General features: G+C 40.7%; 1 protein-coding gene across 1 annotated transcript; it reads left to right on the forward strand.

Annotated features, from left to right (window-relative positions):
- The first annotated feature begins 2,070 nt into the window (after nucleotides 1–2,070).
- LOC117958097 (transcription factor Sox-8) lies at nucleotides 2,071–5,783 on the forward strand. Its single transcript, XM_034894358.1, has 3 exons — nucleotides 2,071–2,764; nucleotides 3,113–3,348; nucleotides 3,467–5,783. Exons 1-3 carry the CDS (start codon nucleotides 2,349–2,351, stop codon nucleotides 4,219–4,221), a joined length of 1,407 nt encoding a protein of 468 aa, XP_034750249.1. The 5' UTR covers nucleotides 2,071–2,348; the 3' UTR covers nucleotides 4,222–5,783.
- The last annotated feature ends 15,062 nt before the right edge of the window (nucleotides 5,784–20,845 follow it).

The following is a 20,845-nucleotide window of genomic DNA, read 5'->3' on the forward strand; positions in this document are numbered from 1 at the left end:
CTTTTTACTCCATTACATTAAGCTGACAGCTTACTTACTAGTTACTTTACAAATGTTTGCACTTGAAACACAATTGTAAAAATCCTTTTTTTTCTGCTTTGAGTACTTTTACCTTTAAACTTTGAGTACATTTTCCTGATGATACATACAGTACATACTTTAACTCAAGTAACATAGTATAGCATAGTGTAACAGAGTATTAGATGTGGTGTGGTATTAGTGCTATTAACTAAGTAAAGGATCTGAATACTTCTTCCACCCCTGCATAACACATCTGATTGTCTGAGTTTACATATCTGAGTCTTCTCTGCTGACACATGTATGCACACACATAGTAAATACTTTTCCATGTGTGGTGCAGGACAAGAGTAAAGCCAGAGTTATTCATGTTTGACAACTAGCCGCTGCCCTGTCTGTTCACACACACACACACACACACACACACACACACACACACACATACACACACACACACACTTGACCCAACCGAGCACTTTGACAGCATCTGTTAAAAAGACAGGCTGCTAGGGACTAACCAGAGAACATCTTTAATTTCATCATCTGTAACATTAATATTCCCTTATTTTGTATTACATTCAAATATAAAAGGCAGACAAAGGATCCTTCTACAGACATCAAGTTTAACATATTCAAACTCTGGGCTGGCCCTTTGCTTCTTACGCCTATAAAAGCCAAACAATGAAAGCTTCTTACCTTCAAGCATTTACCTTCTCTGCAGAAAACACTGAACTGTATGTAAAAGCCAAAGCATCTATTATTTCCACACTACATACTCTCTTCTTCCCTCAGCCACCTGCAGTGTGCATCGAGCAAAGCAAACTGCCGTCCACCACAAACACACCTCGTCTTTTCACAGTGAGGCCAGTGATAAAAATCATCCCACAATACATGAACACAAAGACACCTTTAACTAAGGCAGTGATTCAATCTATCCTCTTATCTTCTCTGCACTTTGTATCTTCAGTGTCATAAAAAAGACAGCCTTACTGGTGGTGGGATGTGACTTATGGATCACAAAACAAACAGCCGCTAAACGGCCTCTTCTGAATTTTGGAAATTAATCAAAGCTATATTTGGGCTCGCACAGGCATGTAAAGTTGTTTTTGGTTATCGGTCATGTTTGTTACACATTTTGGTAAGTCGATTCAGTAGTGTGAGTTTGTGTTGCTTGTGTCGTGATAATTTGTTTAGATTAGACAGACAGGCATGAAAGGTTTAATATGACTTACTGAACTTTCCTAAAATATCAGTGATGAATTATTGCTATAATAAATTATTAAATGTGTTTTTTACTCAAAGAAAGAAATGCAGGCATTATTCTGACCAGTGTGAGGGAGGTTCATCGTGCCTCTTTGACAATAAAATCAGTTTGACAATAATTACATATTAGCTATTATTTGCAACCCTGCTACAAATTACTTTGTTAATAAGTTTGAAATATTTGCCATTTATGTTTAGACTGTTTTGTTACGAGAGAAAATAGTAAGCTGAATGTCAATCTTTTCACTCTCTCCATGCCCCAACAAAGTCGATTGTAGTTTAGAGTCCATCTAACTTTTATAAATCTACTTTTAGCATTTCACATATTTACTCATGTGTGGACTATAGAAAGCAAAAAATAACTTCATTATTTCCTGCCATTCTACATGTCTTTAGAACATCAACATATATATCTTAGAAATGAAATCCTTAATATCAACCGGAAAGAAAAAATGTAAAGACATTATCAGCCTATATTTCAATGATCATATTACCGAATGTTAGTGATGTGTTGACAGATTGAATATGTTTGAATTTTCTGTACTGATAATAGCAAAATAATGTACATCCACGTTGTTTCTTTAACACTTGAGTAATTTCTGAACTCACTACATTTACTTACAGCATTATAGAATTGTTTGTCACACAACGTGTCACCAATAAAAAAGAAAAAGAAAATTATAAACCCACAGAAAAGAGTGAACCAATGGCGGGCAAGTGATTTGTTTCAGCCAATCCCAAGCAGAGGGTGGAGTGACGATTTTAAAACTCCAACTCAAGTTGCTGTAACGTGTAGCTCCACAGCTCACATTGTAGATCACAACTTTCACGACTGCACCTCCCATGACAGCATAGGAAAACAACACTCACGAAGACAGAAAAACAAACTGGGAAGGTGAAAGAAAACAACGGACTCACATAGACTGTTATTGTTGAAGGAATTTACTGTGGCGCACCGTGCGTAAAAGGTGCACTGGCCACATTGCTGCGCGCTTCAATTGGTAACATTTGATTTTTAACTGAAGATTACTTTTTCGGATTTTCATCCCCAAGGGGCTGAGCAAGTAATGTTAAAAATGACAGAGGAGCATGACAAATGTGGCAGCGACCAGCCGTGTAGTCCATCTGGCACAAACAGCTCCATGTCCCAGGACGAGTCCGACTCCGATGCTCCGTCTTCACCAACTGGCTCCGACGGCCAAGGATCCCTGCTCGCCAGTTTGGGCAAGAAAATAGACTCGGAGGATGACGACCGGTTTCCGGCTTGCATACGGGATGCCGTCTCTCAGGTCCTCAAGGGGTACGACTGGTCCTTGGTGCCTATGCCCGTGAGGGGCAATGGATCCCTGAAGAACAAACCTCACGTCAAGAGACCCATGAATGCTTTCATGGTTTGGGCGCAAGCGGCCCGCAGAAAGCTTGCGGATCAGTATCCACACCTGCACAATGCCGAACTGAGCAAGACTCTGGGAAAACTGTGGCGGTAAGACAACATTTTATTTGATTTTATTATAGAGAAACGCAGGGAGAAGAGTGTTAATCAATAACATTAAAAGGAAACTATGAGGACACTCAGAGGTCATGACTGTAGATTTGGGCATATAACATTAGCAGCTTTAACAAATTTAATCTATGGATTACATTTCTAAAAGTTTAGATTTTGCATGTAAATGATTTAAAATATATAAAAAGGGCCATTTTCTTCTGACCTCATGACAGTAAATAAAAAATGCTCTAAAGGGACCTTAGCTATGTAACAATTTCATCCTTTCATGTTTAGTTTAGTTTGACTGCACCCATTTTAATGTTTTATAATTTGTTTTCACCATAGTTTGCTCTCAGAAAGTGAGAAGAGGCCATTTGTAGATGAAGCAGAGAGACTCCGGGTTCAGCACAAGAAAGATCATCCAGACTACAAGTACCAGCCAAGGAGACGGAAGAATATGAAACCAGGCCAGAGCGACTCAGACTCAGGAGCAGAACTGGCACATCACATGTATAAAGCTGAACCAGGGATGGGAGGACTGGCAGGGTTGACTGATGGACACCACCACCCTGAACATGCAGGTATGATGTCTAGTTTGTGAGTTTTATTGTAGGAATTCAATATGTTTTGGCTGTTGTGAATAGTTTGAATCATAGGAGTGATGAACATTCACGATTTATTTCTGGTATTATTTTTCAGGACAGCCCCACGGTCCCCCTACACCACCCACTACTCCCAAAACAGACCTGCACCATGGGGTGAAGCAAGATCTGAAACATGAAGGCCGTCGTCTTGTTGACAACAACAGGCAAAACATTGACTTCAGCAACGTAGACATCTCTGAGCTCAGCACTGATGTCATCAGCAACATGGAGACCTTCGATGTGCACGAGTTTGACCAGTACCTCCCCCTCAACGGCCATGCGTCGGGCTCTTCCACACTGCCGTCAGACCACAGCCACGGGCAGGCTCCAGCCCCTGGTGGCTCTTATACTTCCTCATACAACCATGCAGGTGCCAATGGTTCAGCATGGACCCGCAAGGGGACCATGTCCTCCTCTGCTCCCTCCGCCAGCGAGGTGGGCCAGCACCGGCTCCATATTAAAACAGAGCAACTGAGCCCCAGCCACTACAGCGAGCACTCCCACGGGTCACCCTCACACTCTGATTACGGCTCCTACAGTAGCCAGGCCTGTGTCACCTCGGCCACATCAGCTGCCTCGGCTGCAGCCTCTTTCTCCAGCTCCCAGTGTGACTATACTGATCTCCAGAGCTCCAACTATTACAACCCTTACTCCGGCTACCCCTCTAGCCTCTACCAGTACCCCTACTTTCACTCATCCAGGCGGCCCTACGGCAGCCCGATCCTTAACAGTCTGTCCATGGCTCCTGCCCACAGCCCCACCGCCTCAAGCTGGGACCAGCCCGTCTACACCACGCTGTCTCGTCCCTGAGGGGACAAGAAACAGTCAGTTCGCACCAGAGACTCATTCAGATTGATGCACTACTAATGAAGGAAGTAAGGAGCAGGTGGAGAAGTGTGTGTAGTAGGCTTCCTGTGACCATTTGAACGTGAAACAAACAAAAGAAAAAAGTGCCTGCTGATTTTATACAAAGTTATATCGCTGCGATTAAAAACACTGATTTTTTTTTTTTTTTACACAAAGACAAATTGTGTTGTTGGTGAGCCAAAACTCCTCCATGAGGACATGTCACCTATCCCCCATCTTTTCCAGTTTAAGATTGCACGTGTGTGAGCACTTGAGGTAAAGCAAACAGCCTGCCACCGAGTTGGGTAGGAGAAACACTTTGGCTCAATTCTGTTGAGAAGCAGATGGAGAAGCAGGAAACATTGGAGAACGTACACAGGACCGATTATGTGAATTTGCAGTGAAATTTACTTTAATGGTCAGAGCTATACCGCACCGCATTTGCATCTGTCGATCAGTCTTAACTAAATGGCTCTTATAAATCTTATAGTGTCATTTTGGCATAAAAAGTCTTATATGTATTTATGTTCAAGCATTATTGTTTTTCTTTTGTTCTTAAGTAGATAAACACATGTAATGTGGGTTTGGTTATTTACAGTGGTGTTTGGTTTTTAATGAAAACAAGGTAAATGAAGTGAAGGACAAGTACAACAATTTCAATATCATTCCATTGAAGACCATTTTTCAGTAACATCTCCATTCCAAGTTGCAAGCAGACAGAGCTGGCCTAAAATGCTCGCATAGGACAGAACAGGTGTTTGAAAGCTATGCTTGGCAAATTGCGATTAGTCATGATCTAGGGTTAAAGGAAATGGGGTAAAATAACACCACACACTCTGAGTGACATGTCAGCTGGACCTGTATACGTGGATGAACATGTAGGCTATACGTACATGCATCTATGTGTGTGTCAGGAAGATAAAGTGCTCTTGTATGTGTGAGCCATTTCCTTGTGAGAGAGATACATATCCCGTGACGTAAAACACACGATATGATACTTAATCAACTCTTCAAATTTTTTTGAATTCACCAGTTACTCACAGAAGACTGTTTAGTGTTAAAGGAGGAAATGAAGAGAGTGTGCGTATTTGCCCATATTTATCTCATCAACCATCAAGTGGCAACTCAATGCTGCAGTCTCATGCAAAACGTTTTTGTGCCTTCTAACGCTTCTTGTCAGTATTTCAGTATGAAAAAATGATTAACATACTTCAGGCAGCACACAACCAGTAATCAACACCAGAGAATCCTACAGCTAACTTACTCCTGAGTATATCCTAAATTTGATATCATTCCTTTCAGCCTTGGTTTGTAATGTTCTGTGGGATGCCCAATGCAAAATGTACCGAGCATCATGCTCTAACTTTTGTCCACGGAACTGTGTTTTTTATATTCTGGTGTATAATTTTGAGAAAGGCTGTGAAAATGATGGTTGTTATATTAACTAGAGTTTCATTCACACATGCACAGCTAACCCATTTGCTGGCCAATTTTTTTTTTATAAATAAAAAGATACTTTTTCTTGATATTTGTCATTCTGTCATTCTAATTTGCATCCATTTTTCGCTTCAACTTTTTATTCGTATTTGTGCTTTAATATTTGGAAACCAATTGTGAAAAAATAAATGAATAGAATTAATTGCGTTGAAGTTTGCCTTTACGCTGGATACCAGCTGGTCTAACATCTGTACTGTGAGCTACAGCTGTGAGGGGAGACCAGTGAATGATTAAAGTATTCTCAGTTTTCCCAAAGTGACAGTAATAAACCTTCACAGTAAATTTAACTTTTCTCAGGTGGACATGTAAGTCTATCATTGACTTTTTCAAAATCAAAATATATCTTGCTGTAAAACGTATTAGCTTTTTTATCTATTCAGTTTTTGTAGAAATATACAGTCACTGAAAAAAAAAAACTGCCATGTTGCAGTAACAGCTTAGTGCCACTCTCATAACCTTCTGACCTTACAGGGCCTTGAGTTGACACTGAGTTTACATGTGGCTATAGACGCATCAACCAAAACATTAATTTCAGATTTCTTTGTTAAACCACCAACAACAGGGAATAAGGAGAGATCCCATCTTCATTGGTTCAGCGGGTAGAATGCTCAAGTTGGCCCTGGCATGAATGCCAAGCAGCCGTCCCTAACCAACCCAGGGAGAAGCCAAGTGCCAGGGCCGCGCTGCTGAATTTTAATGATTCATTATGCTGTGGAGGGGCTCCATTGTGTCCCTTTATCCGGAGAGCTAGAAAGGAATTAATTGGACAGAAAATAGAAGGGCAATGGGAACTGACAAGCCATTAAGAGGGTGCTGAATGGACGATTAGATGCACATGGGGGAGGATTTTTTCCCCCTCGCTGTCTCATATCACAGTGCTCCACAAACAACAACAAAAACAACAAGAACAACCACAATGACCATCAGACCAAACTGTAGAAATCATATCAGCGCACATAATCTGTAGATAATAAAAGAAGATAATACCACAGCAGATGGGGTGTGGGTGGCTCAAGAACGACTTGTTGTTTTTCTTCCCTCAAAGTCTTTTTTTTATCACCAGTGTTTGCCAAATACTTTCAGGAGGAACTCTTGAGAAAGAACAGGAGTGAATAAAAGTGAGGCAAAAAGGCTCTTCAGGGTGCTTGGGTCTTGTTTCCCTGGAACTTGTCCACAGTTTCTGATTGGGCCTCTGGAAAGCCTTACTGTAAAAAGCTAAAACAAAAATGAACTGGAATGGGGGACTTCAGTGTAATGAATGAAGGAATGAATGAATGAACATTTTTACTCTGCAGTTGCAACTTTACTTAAGAAGAACTACACATTCATGGACAAAAACTCACATAGGGTAGATGCCTACACCCACATGAACTCTCCCACTCACAGATATGCAAAAATTGGAAATAAAATATAATTTACAGTAATTTTAACAACCCCACACTGAGGCTTTGCTGCATTCCAGCTGTCACAGTTATTGTTTATGAAGGAAAGACGTTATTGGCTAAAGTGGGAGTTGTGGTCTTGGACCCGGAGGACATCAGGGTGAAGGCGAGATGAACCCAGTGAAACTAGTGCTTCCACCACTTGACCACATCCCATTGTTAGGAGCAGGAAAACTCGCCTGGTAATAGTCTCATCCTGTTTAATGAGCCTGGCGGACTCAGGGCATGTTTCGGGGAAAAAGAGGGAGCTGGGAACTGTGAAAACTCGGAGAATGTGAGGCTGATTTGCAAGGGAAATGAAGTGGACATAAAGCATGGTTATTGCTTGCACCGAGTCTCTTTTAAGTTCTCTGAGCTAATGTCTCATCATTAACGGCATTTAATTTTGTCTGCAAAAAGAAGAAAACATGTTAGCAAATAAAAAAGGAGTTCCACAACAGATGAAGTTGTAACACTTTATAATAATGGTACATTAATTACCATGACTTCATGCATGAAAAAGCATGAATTCATCATGCAGTACTACCATTATTTTTGCATGTTGCTTCCACCACAAGTGAAATGTATTGATCAATCTCATACATTTAGGCGATGCCTTTTTGAATTAGATACTTTCTACATATAAAATGTGCAAAAATTTGCAGATATTATTGCGACTAAAAGGTTTGCGCCTAGAACGACATATAGATCAAAATGGCATACAGTAGATTCTTTTTCAAAAGCAATCTGACCCAATTATTTGCTACAGTATGACGCACTGTTTCCAAAGCAAACACATTCAACTAAATTCTAGCCACTTCACCCAAGTAAATGACTTCCTGAGGCTTATGTAGCCTTGTTGCCTTGTTCTTCTTACTATATAAAAGGACTCTTTTTTGTTATTGGTGTCTCCAGGGTTTGCTGGCATGCGCAGGCCAAGCAAAACAGGGTGGCAGACAGAACCAATGTTAACTTCCCCAGTTCCTCACGGATGGGCCCGCAGAGAGAAGAAGGGAGGAAGGCAGTGCCAACACTCCGGCTCTCGAAATACCACTAAATTGATTTAGCTCCTCCAAGGTAACCTGCGATTGCCCAGTGATACTTATGGTACATTAACCAGTTCCTGTGAGGACCTGGCGCTAACTTCAATCAGTTTAGCTACATGTGTATCTGAGAAGAAAAACAGAACTTCTTTCAAAGTGTCTGGAAGTCCAAACCATGACAGTTTTGGTTTAAATGTCTATAAAATTGCAGTTTGTTTGTGGTTTAAGGGTGGAAACATATCTTGGTAAATCAAGAGGGATCAAAATTAAGCTCTTTAAAAACTTTGTAATCAGAAAATCTTTAAATCTGGTGCTTTAATAAGGCAGGGAACACAAATTGCATTTTGAAGTAAATCTGTCCCAGTGGAGTGGCTGATTGTTGTTTACTGAAGAGATAATCAGACCTGGGTCTAAAACTATTGCAAATAATTCTCAGTGTCTGTTTTAACCTGCTCTGAGTGCCAGATGGGAAGGGATAACTGCACGACGGAAAGTCAGAGACTGTCAGTTTACTTCACTTTTCAGATTAACGAAACTTTCTGGTACTCATTATAAAATTTGGTAAAAATCACACACTCATAAAATTATAAAAACAAAGGTTGGATATTATTATTTTGCCAAAAGTGGGGTTTATCAGCCCTGTAAAATAGTGAGAGTGATGGTGTTGAAACAAACCGCCACCACAGGTGGAGTGTTGCTAATTTATATATTTTCTAAAAGGAAGAAAAGAATTAAAGAATATTGAAGAAATACAGCAATGATTTGACATCTGGTCATGTTCTGTTCTCTGAACAGTTGTCCACAGTCTTTCACTATCTTTTTTCATTTGTTCTCTCCTTTTCACTTTTTTCTTGGCACATCTCAATTGTGAATGGGGTGGCAGCATAGCTGCTCATCTTCTTTCCACAGCTTTACGACTTGTTGATTAGTAACTATGGCTGTGTTTTCATTGTCACAGCTTTCTGCTTTTGATACACTGTGGCAGGGTTCCATCATCATGTACTTTCTCCATCTTTCCTTGAAGTTGTCTCATTTCAACCTTTTTCCCTTCACACTTCATGTCTCCCTACTCATCACAGAGTGGTTTTATGGTCTTGGAAAGACGTTGATGATTGACGGCCGCTAACATGATATTTCTTTGTCCCCTTTGAAATGCAAAGGAGTAGAGCATTGAATCTTGATCTTCTGCTCATTAGAAATAAGAAGCTATCAAGAATTGTACAGTATACAGCCATTACTTACATCTGACATGAGTAAAGGGGTATTAAGACCCAAAATAATGAGTTCACAGTTTTTATTTCAATGAGGAAATCTCTCTTCTGGCCATTGTGATTAATAATGATGAATGAGCATATTACTTGAACCCCTACACACACACACACACACACACACACACACACACACACACACCTCTGCCACCGATGACACTGGAGAGAGAGAGAGAGAGAGAGGGACACTGAGCAACCATCATGTGGATTGTTAGTGTGGGAGGAACATTTTCCACAAATCTTTCATGCTACTGATGCATAGAGGTAGTAGAGGTAAAGACAACACATGTGGAGAGAATGGAAGAGTGACAAGAACAGTATACAGAAAAAAAGGGTGTCGAGAGAGGAAAAGAAAGAGGATGAGGAGGAAATGCAGACAAGGCTAGAAAGTCTCAGGTAGAAAGAAAAGAAAGAAAATATATTTCTTTTATTTCTCTTGTTTGCGGATCTGCTTGGCAGAAAGTGTGGCAGGGACAGCAGGACCAGAGTTTTAAATGTAGCTCAGTGTTGGCAGAGCCGTGTGTGAGCGCACTCTGTGGGAGCACCGATTCTTGTCGCCCAGCGCAACATGGCAATTCAGACAAAACAGCAGAGCCGATCCAAACCCATTTACCCTGCTAGAGCATATATACCCCACAAGCCTGCGGTTGTATTTTCTATACTCACTGGCTAAAATTCTCACAGGCCCATATGCATTTTAAAACCATGTCTGGGATGCCACACTTTCTCTGATTTCTGGGCCTACTTAAAACGGACAGTACACCGCAACATATTAGATGACCATTTCAATATTTGTTTAATACACTGATCAGCAACATATGTCCATCCTCTCACACTTGATATCATTTGTGGTATGACAAAGAGCAGGGGAGGAAAAATAGGGGAGAGTTTGTTCTCCAATGTGGTTTTGGCCCATTCTGATGGACTTGGAGCAATGCCAGGCTATCCCTGGTCCAGCCTTTGATATAGATTGGGTTCATTATGTAACTGAATCCATTGTTTAACAATAAAACTATAGGGGGCCAGCAGGAGAGTTGCGAGTGTGTGTGTGTGTGTGTGTGTGTGTGTGTGTGTGTGTGTTGTTTGTGTTGTTTATGTGGGCCACAGAGGACCTAAAAAGCAAGTGGCTGAAGGGGCATTCACACAACCCATAGTGCAGGCACTGTAAAACACTCCTGCTCCCTACTTCGAGGTTAAAATGAGCTACACACTTTATTAAGCACAATGATCTCCTGACAGGTTGCTCACTTTGCAGTTGAAGTGAAATGTATTATAGAATTTAGCAAGAAATATTTCAAGAATTCATTTTCTTGTGTTTTTCACTCTTCTTTTGCATTCAGTTGTTAACCCCTCCTAAGAATTACAAATGTGTAGCATCAATCAGATATGAACCTGCTCACCTCGTATATTCTGTTTTCTTTTACGCCACACACACCTGTCAACACATTAAACTCAATACGAAACCCTAGAACCTAATGAGCTTTATTAGGGCAGAAGGGTCTCGACAAGATCGCAACAGACACAAATATGTGCTAAAGCATGACACTAGCTTTCACCCTCGTTCTCGGTCTTACCCTGACTGTGGCCTCAGCAACACTGAGGAGCTGGGACTGAGCATGGCTAGTGAGAGACTTTTAGTAGTCTGCTGAGTTTATTACAGCTGATCTATGGTGAGAGCAATTAACCTCAGCGTAGTTGAGAGGTTACCCACTGCACAATGCTTTGGCGCCTCCAACTCAACACTGGGTCCCTGACCATTGCTTGCTCTCACTGGCTAGGAGAGGACACCTAGGCCCTGCACTTTGCTTTAGGATGTTCAAAGAGTGTTTGATAACTCTCACCGCTGTGCTGGAGACCAGCAGTTTGATTTGACTGCAGCAGCTAAACGCTGCTTGATGCAAATGAGTACTGCATGTTATATTTGGACCAGTAAAAGTGATGATGATTTGAATGTATGAAAATTAGAGCAGTGTGTTTGCTGTTTGAAGGCAAGATATTGTAAAGCAAACTATTAGAGGGTGACAGATAAAGCATGGCTGTGCTAGTTTATTGCCATTGCATCACTCCAAACTTAGTGTTCTGCATTGTGAATGATGTGGATGACTCAGTGTGGGTAAATGGTCAAAGATGGAGTTTGTGACAGGGTGTGTCGTCCTTGACCACAAAGAGCCAGTAATACAAGCCTGGAGTAAGCCTGGAGCCTGTGGTTTCCAATCCTACCTTTTTCTACTCCATACATTTGTTTTGGTCCTGCTCCATTATATTTTCCCACATTGAGAATCAACTTGACAACAGTCAGTCCTCGGGGACAATTATATTCATGATATTTCATAGAGAAGGAACAACGATGTTTGACAGCACTATGTTGACTTTTTAGGAAGGCCAGGAACAAGCATAACGCGTAGCACTCAGTAAGGATACCCTCAGCCAGAACACAAAAAAGTGAACCGCCGGGTTTGGGTTCAAAATCAACAAAAACTTGAGAACAAATGTCTGCCTGTCATTAAGCAACTTCCTGGTCGTGTACTCATGAAAACACTCAACACAAAGATTTAATAAAACAAATTCCAAAAATCTCACATGCTGGATGCTTAAATTCCCTCATGACCACAGATAAAATAAGTCTCTCCTCAGTTCTTTAGCCAAGAATCAAAAGAAGAGATCCAATGCTCCATTATACAAGTCGTCTTACGAACCACATCAGTCACATGTCGCAACCCAGCTAGCTGCAGCACTCTTCACTAAAAAAAGAAAGAATCTGAAATTTTTTTCCCTAGTGACAGAGCCACAATGTCACTTGGCTATGAAGTAAATGGCAGTGTCAAATTGTATAAAAGGTCTGAGAAAATCACATGAGAGAAAGGCAGAGAGAAGACCAAGCTTTGAGACGGGTGACGTAGTGAACGTTTTGCTTATGCCAGAAAGGCAAACTATTCACTGTAGCAGCTAATGAGCGTGACCTTTGACCCCTTACAGGCAGGAGGCCTGGTGCTAGACTGCCCCTTGTGCTGCCGGACTGTTTTTATAGTTTTGCGGAAGAGGAGTGGGCTACAGAGAAAATGGTAAAGCTTTCCATATAACAAGAGAGAAAATATGTTGGTGAAGAAATTAATTTTATTCTCTTATTTCAGACATGTGGCCAAACTCCACTGTTTTTAAATAATCCGATCAGAAAGAAAGTTTTTTTCTTTTTGCAGTTGCTGTTGAACTTGTGCTAATTTGATTTGGATGTCTTTGTAGAGTTGGAAAAGCTATCATGATCTCTCTTCTGCTTCGTGAAATCACAACTGCCAAAGATTTTATACAAAGGTATGCGGAGGAAATACACAAAAGCAGCTAGTCAGGTAGCTAGCATTTCACTTCCTGGCAGTGTTCAAGTGGGGTAGGATGGTGCGCAGGGATTATATGATCAAATGTGAAAAGTGATCTGTAGTTTGGGGAGTTGATGGGTTTTAAATAAAACAGATCTTTCACTGCTTTGCAGTGTGATAGCCTTGAGAAGAGGTGCTTTCGCTGCAGCAGGGGAGGGAGATAGGAACAGGGTAAAAAGATGGGCCAGCTAACTGGTGAGGGTTACTGGAGGTCAGAAATCTACTAAATAACAGACAAAATCACTGGAGTCGGCAAACAATTTAAGGTAAGCTAAAAAAAAATGGTTTAATGTTTCATCTAAAGTACACCAAATAATTAAGTTGGTTTAAGTACTTCCCAGTAGGCAGATGTGCTGGTGTGACTAGTTGCCTGTATTGTGCTTTATTGCATGTTCAAATGGAATAAAGCCGTAATTAATATTTGTAGTTACATTAGTGCTTCTTGCTAACAAGTCAAAATATCTGCCCTGAGAAAGGTTCTTGGGAAAAGTAATGTGAAATATGGCTGTTATAGTATGTCTTTAAAATCTGGGCCAGGTGAGCAAATAGAAATGTCTACTAAATTTGTTTCAAAAGAAGCAATTTTATTAAACATCCCCTACATCTGTGAAAACTCTCAACGCCTCCACGTCCCCAAAATTCAAGTTTCAATAGCAAAATGTTAATTGACTGAATCCATGCCTTCGTAAGCCCATTTGGGATTTTATTCAACACCTATTTTAATGATGACATATTCAGTTTTTTTGTTTTTGTTTTGTAACATGTTTCTATAAAGACTAACTTACAATAGATTTTTAGCCCTGCACACTTCATTCCACTAAAATGGGATAGCTGCCTGTATTTATGCTGCTAATTGTGACTACTCAGGAATTCTCCGTTTCTTATTTCTTAGTTCCCATCATTCTCACCTCTCTCTTTCTTAGCTTTGCTTTCTCCTTTTCTCCAATTATAGGGTGCGAGATGCATGTAAAGCGTGTGTGTGTGTGTGTATGAGTGTGTGTGTGTGTGTGTGTGTGCATGCCTGCCTGCACACATGTAAACGTAGCCGCTCTCCCAGGATGAGACTAATCCCGGGGTGACAGGAGTGAAGGGGGAGACAGCACATGTGCTAATCTTTCAACTGCGGTTTGTAATGTTTAGTCTTGCTTCGTCAGCACTTCTTGAACCCGGTCCAGAAAAGCTTTCAATCGCCCATAATTCTAGAGTCCCTCTGCATCCTGAAGCCCTATCACCCTCTCTGCCCAAAGGTCTTTCCCATCACAAGATGAAAAAACAACTAAATGAATTTACCAAAATCATCATCAAAACGTAATGTTGATTTCCTCTTGAGGTAAAGAAAGAGTCCTTTTGGCCTGAAGGGACTTTCCAAATATCACTCATGATCTTTCAACACAAGGCAGGTTGGCACCACCAAAATAGACCAAGGTATCATTTGCTTGTCATCCCAATTTCTCTTCCGCCTCCCTCTCTCTTGCCCTCAATTCTCCTCTAAAATATCTTAAGAGCAGCTGATTTGACTGGCAAAACAAGCCAAATTCTGGCAGGAAGGTTGAGGGGGTTTCCCCTCAAACGTTTGGGCTACAGTTTCATTGTCAAAACACAACCCACAGTCTAATAACATCAAATAACATCTGAGAGGATGGAAAGGTGTATGCATGTCACATGCCTGTTTAAAGCTTTAGTGGGCAACGTTTTTATATTAATGAAAATCAGTTACATTCAAGCCATTGCTAAATGAGTTGATACAACGCTAATTAGGACTATCAGCTCCACACAACTCTCTCTGTATTTCTCAGTACGGCTATGTTCAGAAGATTGTGTCGTCCGGTGACTTTCCCACGCAAAAGCTCGAGTGAAGACAATTACCTCTTCTCAAGAATCCATCATGTTTTTATTTTTATCCTCCGTGTCCTCCTTGGCTATGAGTAACTGTGTGGAGGAGAGGTGTGGGTGCGTGCGCAATCATGTAAGGCTTGTTGTCATTACTTAGAATTCAAGAGGGTAACAGAAACTATGCACTATAGCTTTAATAAAATATTGCTTAGCAACACAAATTGAGGATCATTGTTCTTCTGTTATGTTTGCTGCATGCACTCTTTAGACACACAAAGAAATACTATATAGCTTTATGATATTATTTAGCGTATTATTTACATGTTTGTTTTAACTTATGTTCATATTTGTGAATGGACACATCACTTTCATTGCGGGCTCTGCACCTTCCGCAATAATAACACTTAGTTGCAAAACACAGGACAACTGCTCAGCACAGTAATAACTTTGCATCTGTCGACCAACAGATGCAAGGCCGTCCGGTCACCCAAGTCCTCGGTTCATAACAACAGCTGAAGCTCAACCACTTTCCTTGCAGCAACCTCCATGTCACGACTGGCAACGTAATCTTAGATATCCCTTTAAAGTTCTCCTTAAACTGGAAAACATGGTTGTTCAGCTGTGTACTTTTTTATTTTTCCTGAAAAATACTTTTTAACTACGCTTCCACCTTAAATAATTCAATAATGATCTGAAGCATGTTAAATTAAGTGAATTCCCACGTGGTTTATGCCAATTTCCAGATTGCTCATCATCCCAACCCTCAAACAATACAAGGAACTAGAAGCAGGGCTTCTTATAAAAGCTACACACACAAAACCCGTATTTCTCCCACTTCCTGCACATGGAAATTTCCTCTCTCTGGGCAGGGAGAAAGTGGAATCAAACAAAGTGGGGAATGTGTCTCATCTTCACTTTACGCTGGTAAACACAAGACCCGCAGGTGTTTAAAGCTGCTCTGGAAAAGGAGATTTCCCCCAAAGAAGAGGCCAAGTTCCACCTGTTCTCCCAGAAACCAGTTACAGCTGTAACATGACCCTCTTACCATATGAAGCAAAGCTGTAAATTGTTATGGTTTTTGTGGCTTAACGCTGACAGAAATATATGTACTGATGGATATGGCATGTTGCATAATATATATGATTCTTGTATTTCCATAAAGAGTTGTGTCATTCAGAAAGGCCTGGGGACTGTGGAAACATATTGAGTAGTTCACCACAAGATGGCACTGCAGCATTTCAAATCAATCCATTTTTCACTCATCTGTTGCTCTACCAAAAACCCATTACAACTTTCCTTTCTTGCTTCTATAAACTAAGATATGTCAGTAACCAAGCCTTTTACCTCATTACTTAAGTCCAAAAGATGGAAAAAGTAACAACTCAATTATCTAGACAATAAAGTGCACAAATCCTGAGGACTAACAAAGGAAATCAAAAACTAACTGCTATTTAATGGATAATGCGGGTATTTATATTGTGTGAACCCCTTACTAACCATTCACAGCAGAAATGGCAAATCACTATATCAGGCCTGGTGGTAGATGGCTGCCCCTGGGCCTGGTGGGAGATGGCTGCTCCTGGGCCTGGCGGGAGATGGCTGATCCTGGGCATTGTGGTACCTGTCTGCTCCTGGGCCTGGTGGTAGCTGTCTGCTCCTGGGGCTGGTGTTAGCTGTCTGCTCCTGGGCCTGGTGGTAGCTGTCTGCTCCTGGGCCTGGTGGTAGCTGTCTGCTCCTGGGGCTGGTGTTAGCTGTCTGCTCCTGGGCCTGGTGGTAGCTGTCTGCTCCTGGGCCTGGTGGTAGCTGTCTGCTCCTGGGGCTGGTGTTAGCTGTCTGCTCCTGGGCCTGGTGGTAGCTGTCTGCTCCTGGGCCTGGTGGTAGCTGTCTGCTCCTGGGGCTGGTGTTAGCTGTCTGCTCCTGGGGCTAGTGTTAGCTGTCTGCTCCTGGGCCTGGTGTTAGCTGGCTGCACCTAGGCCTTGGGTGTCCAAACTTTCAAACCCAAATGTAGATGGCTGCTCCTGGGCCTGGTGTTAGCTGGCTGCTCCTGGGCCTGGTGTTAGCTGGCTGCTTCTGGGCCTGGTGTTAGCTGGCTGCTTCTGGGCCTGGTGGGAGACGGCTGCTTCTGGGCCTTGGTGGGCCAGGTTTATTTTAAAGCAGTATTGTAAACAATGCATGCAAGCAAACCATGAAACTGAGCTCAAGACATGCAAAGGATGTTAGAAATCAAGTTGGTCTCAAGACAGAATGAAGATATGATCTTTTTATATTCTGTCGGCCACGGAGAAATCCCAAACCGTCTAATGCACAATTAGCTCTTCATTATCCAGATGCGCATGCCAAACAAAAATGGTATCCCTTAATATCCTGGGCTCTGTGAATGATGTCAGCAGTGATGGATGATGCCTCGTTGACTCTTATCTTATCAGCTGCCTCCACAATAAGCAACTGTGGAACCTGGCAACCCGTCTTGTTTGCACATTGCTATTTACATTAGCTACATGTAGAAAGTTTTATTCCAAAAGACAATCCCTAAGTATGCGTTCTAGTTAACAATGTTAAAGAGGCAAAAAGAAACTTTTTGGGACCGCAAATCACGCAAATACAAGAAAGCATATACCAAAAAAAGGGGAAATACCAAATGATTACCAGTTTGCAGACAGCGAAAAACAGAAAAATATAGTATTGGAGTATTTATTGTTACGCCTAAATGATTGAGTCATTACTGTATTTAATAACATTTTATCTTCAAACTGCACAGTACTGTCCATACACAGCCCACACATGTAGACATGACAGCAGTAAGCTTAATCGCTGTGTGCAGCAGAGGATGCGTTCTGAGCTTCATTGTCATAGAAAAGAAGAGCTCAGGAGGGAAGAAGAAGAGAAGAAGAGGTGGGAGGAAGAAAAAGGGAGAAAAAAGCATGAACAGAGAAGGTTTCATTCAGCACTTAGGTCACTGTATAATAAAAGTGGAGCAACAGCTTCCATCTGAGTTCCCTGTTGTCATGGAGACAAGCACAGGATCCAGAAATGTGCATATTAAAAAAAAAATACACTTTTCTCCATGGGCCATGTGGTCCTCATGTTTTAATGATTGTTTATTGAGCATATCCCACTGCACAAAACCATTTTCCAGTGTATTGTTTTTCTGGATTGTGGCACTTTGCTTAATAGTGATTAGAGACACGGACATAATTATGAGCCAAAACTATTAGTACGTTTGCCCTATATTTGTGCGTTTCCTGTGCATGTCAAAAGAAAGATCATAAAAAAATTCAGAGGAATTAAACAATGAGGAGAGGAATTTGTGGAGACGAGTTTGACCATCATTTTTATCTAAGGATTATTAAACCAAATCGTACATACGTCAAGTCTTTTCGCATATCCATCATCTTACTAACACCTCACTTCAAGCCAGTCTCAACTAAGCATAGCTCCAATGGTGCCATCTTTATGCTACATAGCACTGCCATTCAGTTTGATGTCACTTTGATAGCGAATAACTTTACATCTGAAGAGTTTGAAGACTCTATTTGTTTGTTGTTTATTTCTAAAGAAACACAATGATGTATAAAAGGCTCCATTACCTTATACCTAACGTCATGGCTCCGTAGCATACGTTTTTGTAAAAATAGGCGATTGTGTCATGACCACTTGCTGTTGCATAGTAGAGGAATTACCAAAAAGTACAGGATAAGCCCCCGGGTAGTTTTGACTTACATTAGCTGTTTAGGTTTAATTACTAATGTTAACTAGCATGTTAGTTAGCAGCAATTAGCTTGTGAATATGCCATCTCCTAACATATAACTATGTTCTCTGTCTCTGCACGATTTGGAGTGATTGAGATTTCTCTTGGCACAGCTACCAGAGAACCAGGTTGCTCACATCACAGCTTCATCGTCAAGCTCAGTTGGAGGCAAGGCAGTGCATTTCTATTGCTGTCTATGGCTACACATGAACTAGCCTACTGTAATTGCTCAATGACCTGCATGCACCAAACAGCATGGTCATCACAAATCACCAGAAATACCAGAAATACAACTAGTCTTACATATCTCAGATTTCTAAAGGCCTTATGAACATTACAAAAACATGATTTTAACTAATAACTAACTAAAAAAATAGTTTAATATATAGATGGACGCAATTAAAACTTGAGGTGTGGGTTTAAGGATTTATAGTCACAACAGTAAAGGTGAGAACACAACCAACATTCAAACACGATGCAGTTTTCAGGGGATTTACAGCATTTGTTTGGTGTGGGTGACTCACAAGTCATAGCTGGCCATACCTTTAATTTGCCATTTTCAGAGCTGGAGGTGGTAGTTTCAGGACAACAAAACCAGATTACTCTGATATAATAAAGCGGTTATTTCAGAGTTCACAGTGCAACACACTGCTCCTGCTCCAGGTGAAAGAAAACAACACTTCACTACTGCAGCAGCTGACTTGGTGTTCAAGACAGCTGCTGCAGTAGAGAAGTGTTGTTTTCTTTCACCTGGAGTAGCTGCAGTTTGTTGCACTGTAAACTCTGACATAACTGTCATTACATTTTTACATGCTAGTATGCAAAGATACAAAGCATAATTTTTTTAGCTCATGTTGTTCTGTGTGTTAAAAAAGAGGCAAACACAAAGGTTTTTTATCTCGATTATCGTGTAAATATAAAGGTAACATGGATCTATTCTAATAATGTCTGCTGGATTTTCTTTAATCCTCTTCTTTAATATCATCTGTCCATCTTCACTGTTGCTGTCTTTTGGGCAAAATGCCCAATTTTCCAGTTTCGTAAGAAATGTTGAAGTCATCAGTATTTGACGCGTATGTATGCAACATAAGTACAGCTGATGTAACAGAACTGGTAAATGATATATTAGATATTAATTAGATATTATTTTTATTGTTACTATCATTACCACTGTGCATTACATCCCCAACTCCCTAAAAGGAAGTTTTTCATCGCCAGTGTCGCACTAGTTGCTTGCTCTTGGTTGAATTACTAGAATTATTGGGGCTTTGTTAATCATGGAGTGTGGTTTAGACCTACTTTATCTGTAAAGTGTCTTGAGATAAATCTAAATCTAAACTAAATCTAAAATGAAACTGAATTGTATTCTTTACATTGCATATACATTTATATCACAACATATCAAGGCATGGCACAGCATTTTCTACTCAGATCCTGTTGCCTGTGATTCTGACTGTATTTTTGAGGTCATGTACAAAAAAACTGGAATATGTAATTTCTGATATAATGCATCTGATTCATATACGGAAATATCTACTTGCACTAATTACTTGTCTGGAGTTTGCACCTTCAAGGTTGAAGGCACTTAATTAAAAGCCGATTTGGATAAAGGTGTCAGCTAAATGACATGTGAGGTTTTGTAATTTAATGAATAGTAATGTAATACATAATGTTTTTTTATATTATTCTGAAACCGAGAGAGACTGACACATGTGTTTAAAATAATGAGGGCTCGCTGCAGCCTTTCTCCCAAAAAAACCTCAGTCAATATTAAAAGGCTGTTTTTTTTTAATTATCTGTAGTGCTGCTTTGTGGTGTCTGAAAAACAACACAGACCGCAGACAGCCCTCTCATAAATAAGACACAGTCAACAGTTAGATTACAGTTGTGCACCTGACTGATCTCAAAAGAAAAGTAAAAAAGCCTGAAGGAAAGTTAAATGTTGTCTGTGCCAAAGAGTAATTCATTTCCTCTTAATGCCTCAGCAAAACAACCACGACAAGATGTTTGGAATTAGTGGCTTCTGCCAGACACAAACAATTGCCATGTGAGGGCAGTGGGAGCAGTGTGTGCAGCAGGGTTTGTTTGCTCGAATGGGGCAAGAAGAAAAACACTAATGGTTTTAAGTGCGTAATTGAGAGCAGGGCAAACAATGTGGCTTTATGTTTTGGCCAGTGAGGATTCCACCTGTTAACAATACATGTAAATATAAGAAAAGTAACAGTAACCCACAGGTAAATACGTGTTCATGAATGAAACGTAACTACGTGGTTCAGCCAACATCCACTTGATGAACTCCATGCTGGATTTTTTTTAATTTACTGTTTAAAAATTAAAGAAGCAGAGTAAAAAAAAAGCCAGAAGTGATATTTTTGGGAAAGGTTTTCACCAGTGAATGCAACATAT

Source organism: Etheostoma cragini, chromosome 15, assembly GCF_013103735.1.
Source record: "Etheostoma cragini isolate CJK2018 chromosome 15, CSU_Ecrag_1.0, whole genome shotgun sequence".
Lineage (NCBI taxonomy): Eukaryota > Metazoa > Chordata > Actinopteri > Perciformes > Percidae > Etheostoma > Etheostoma cragini.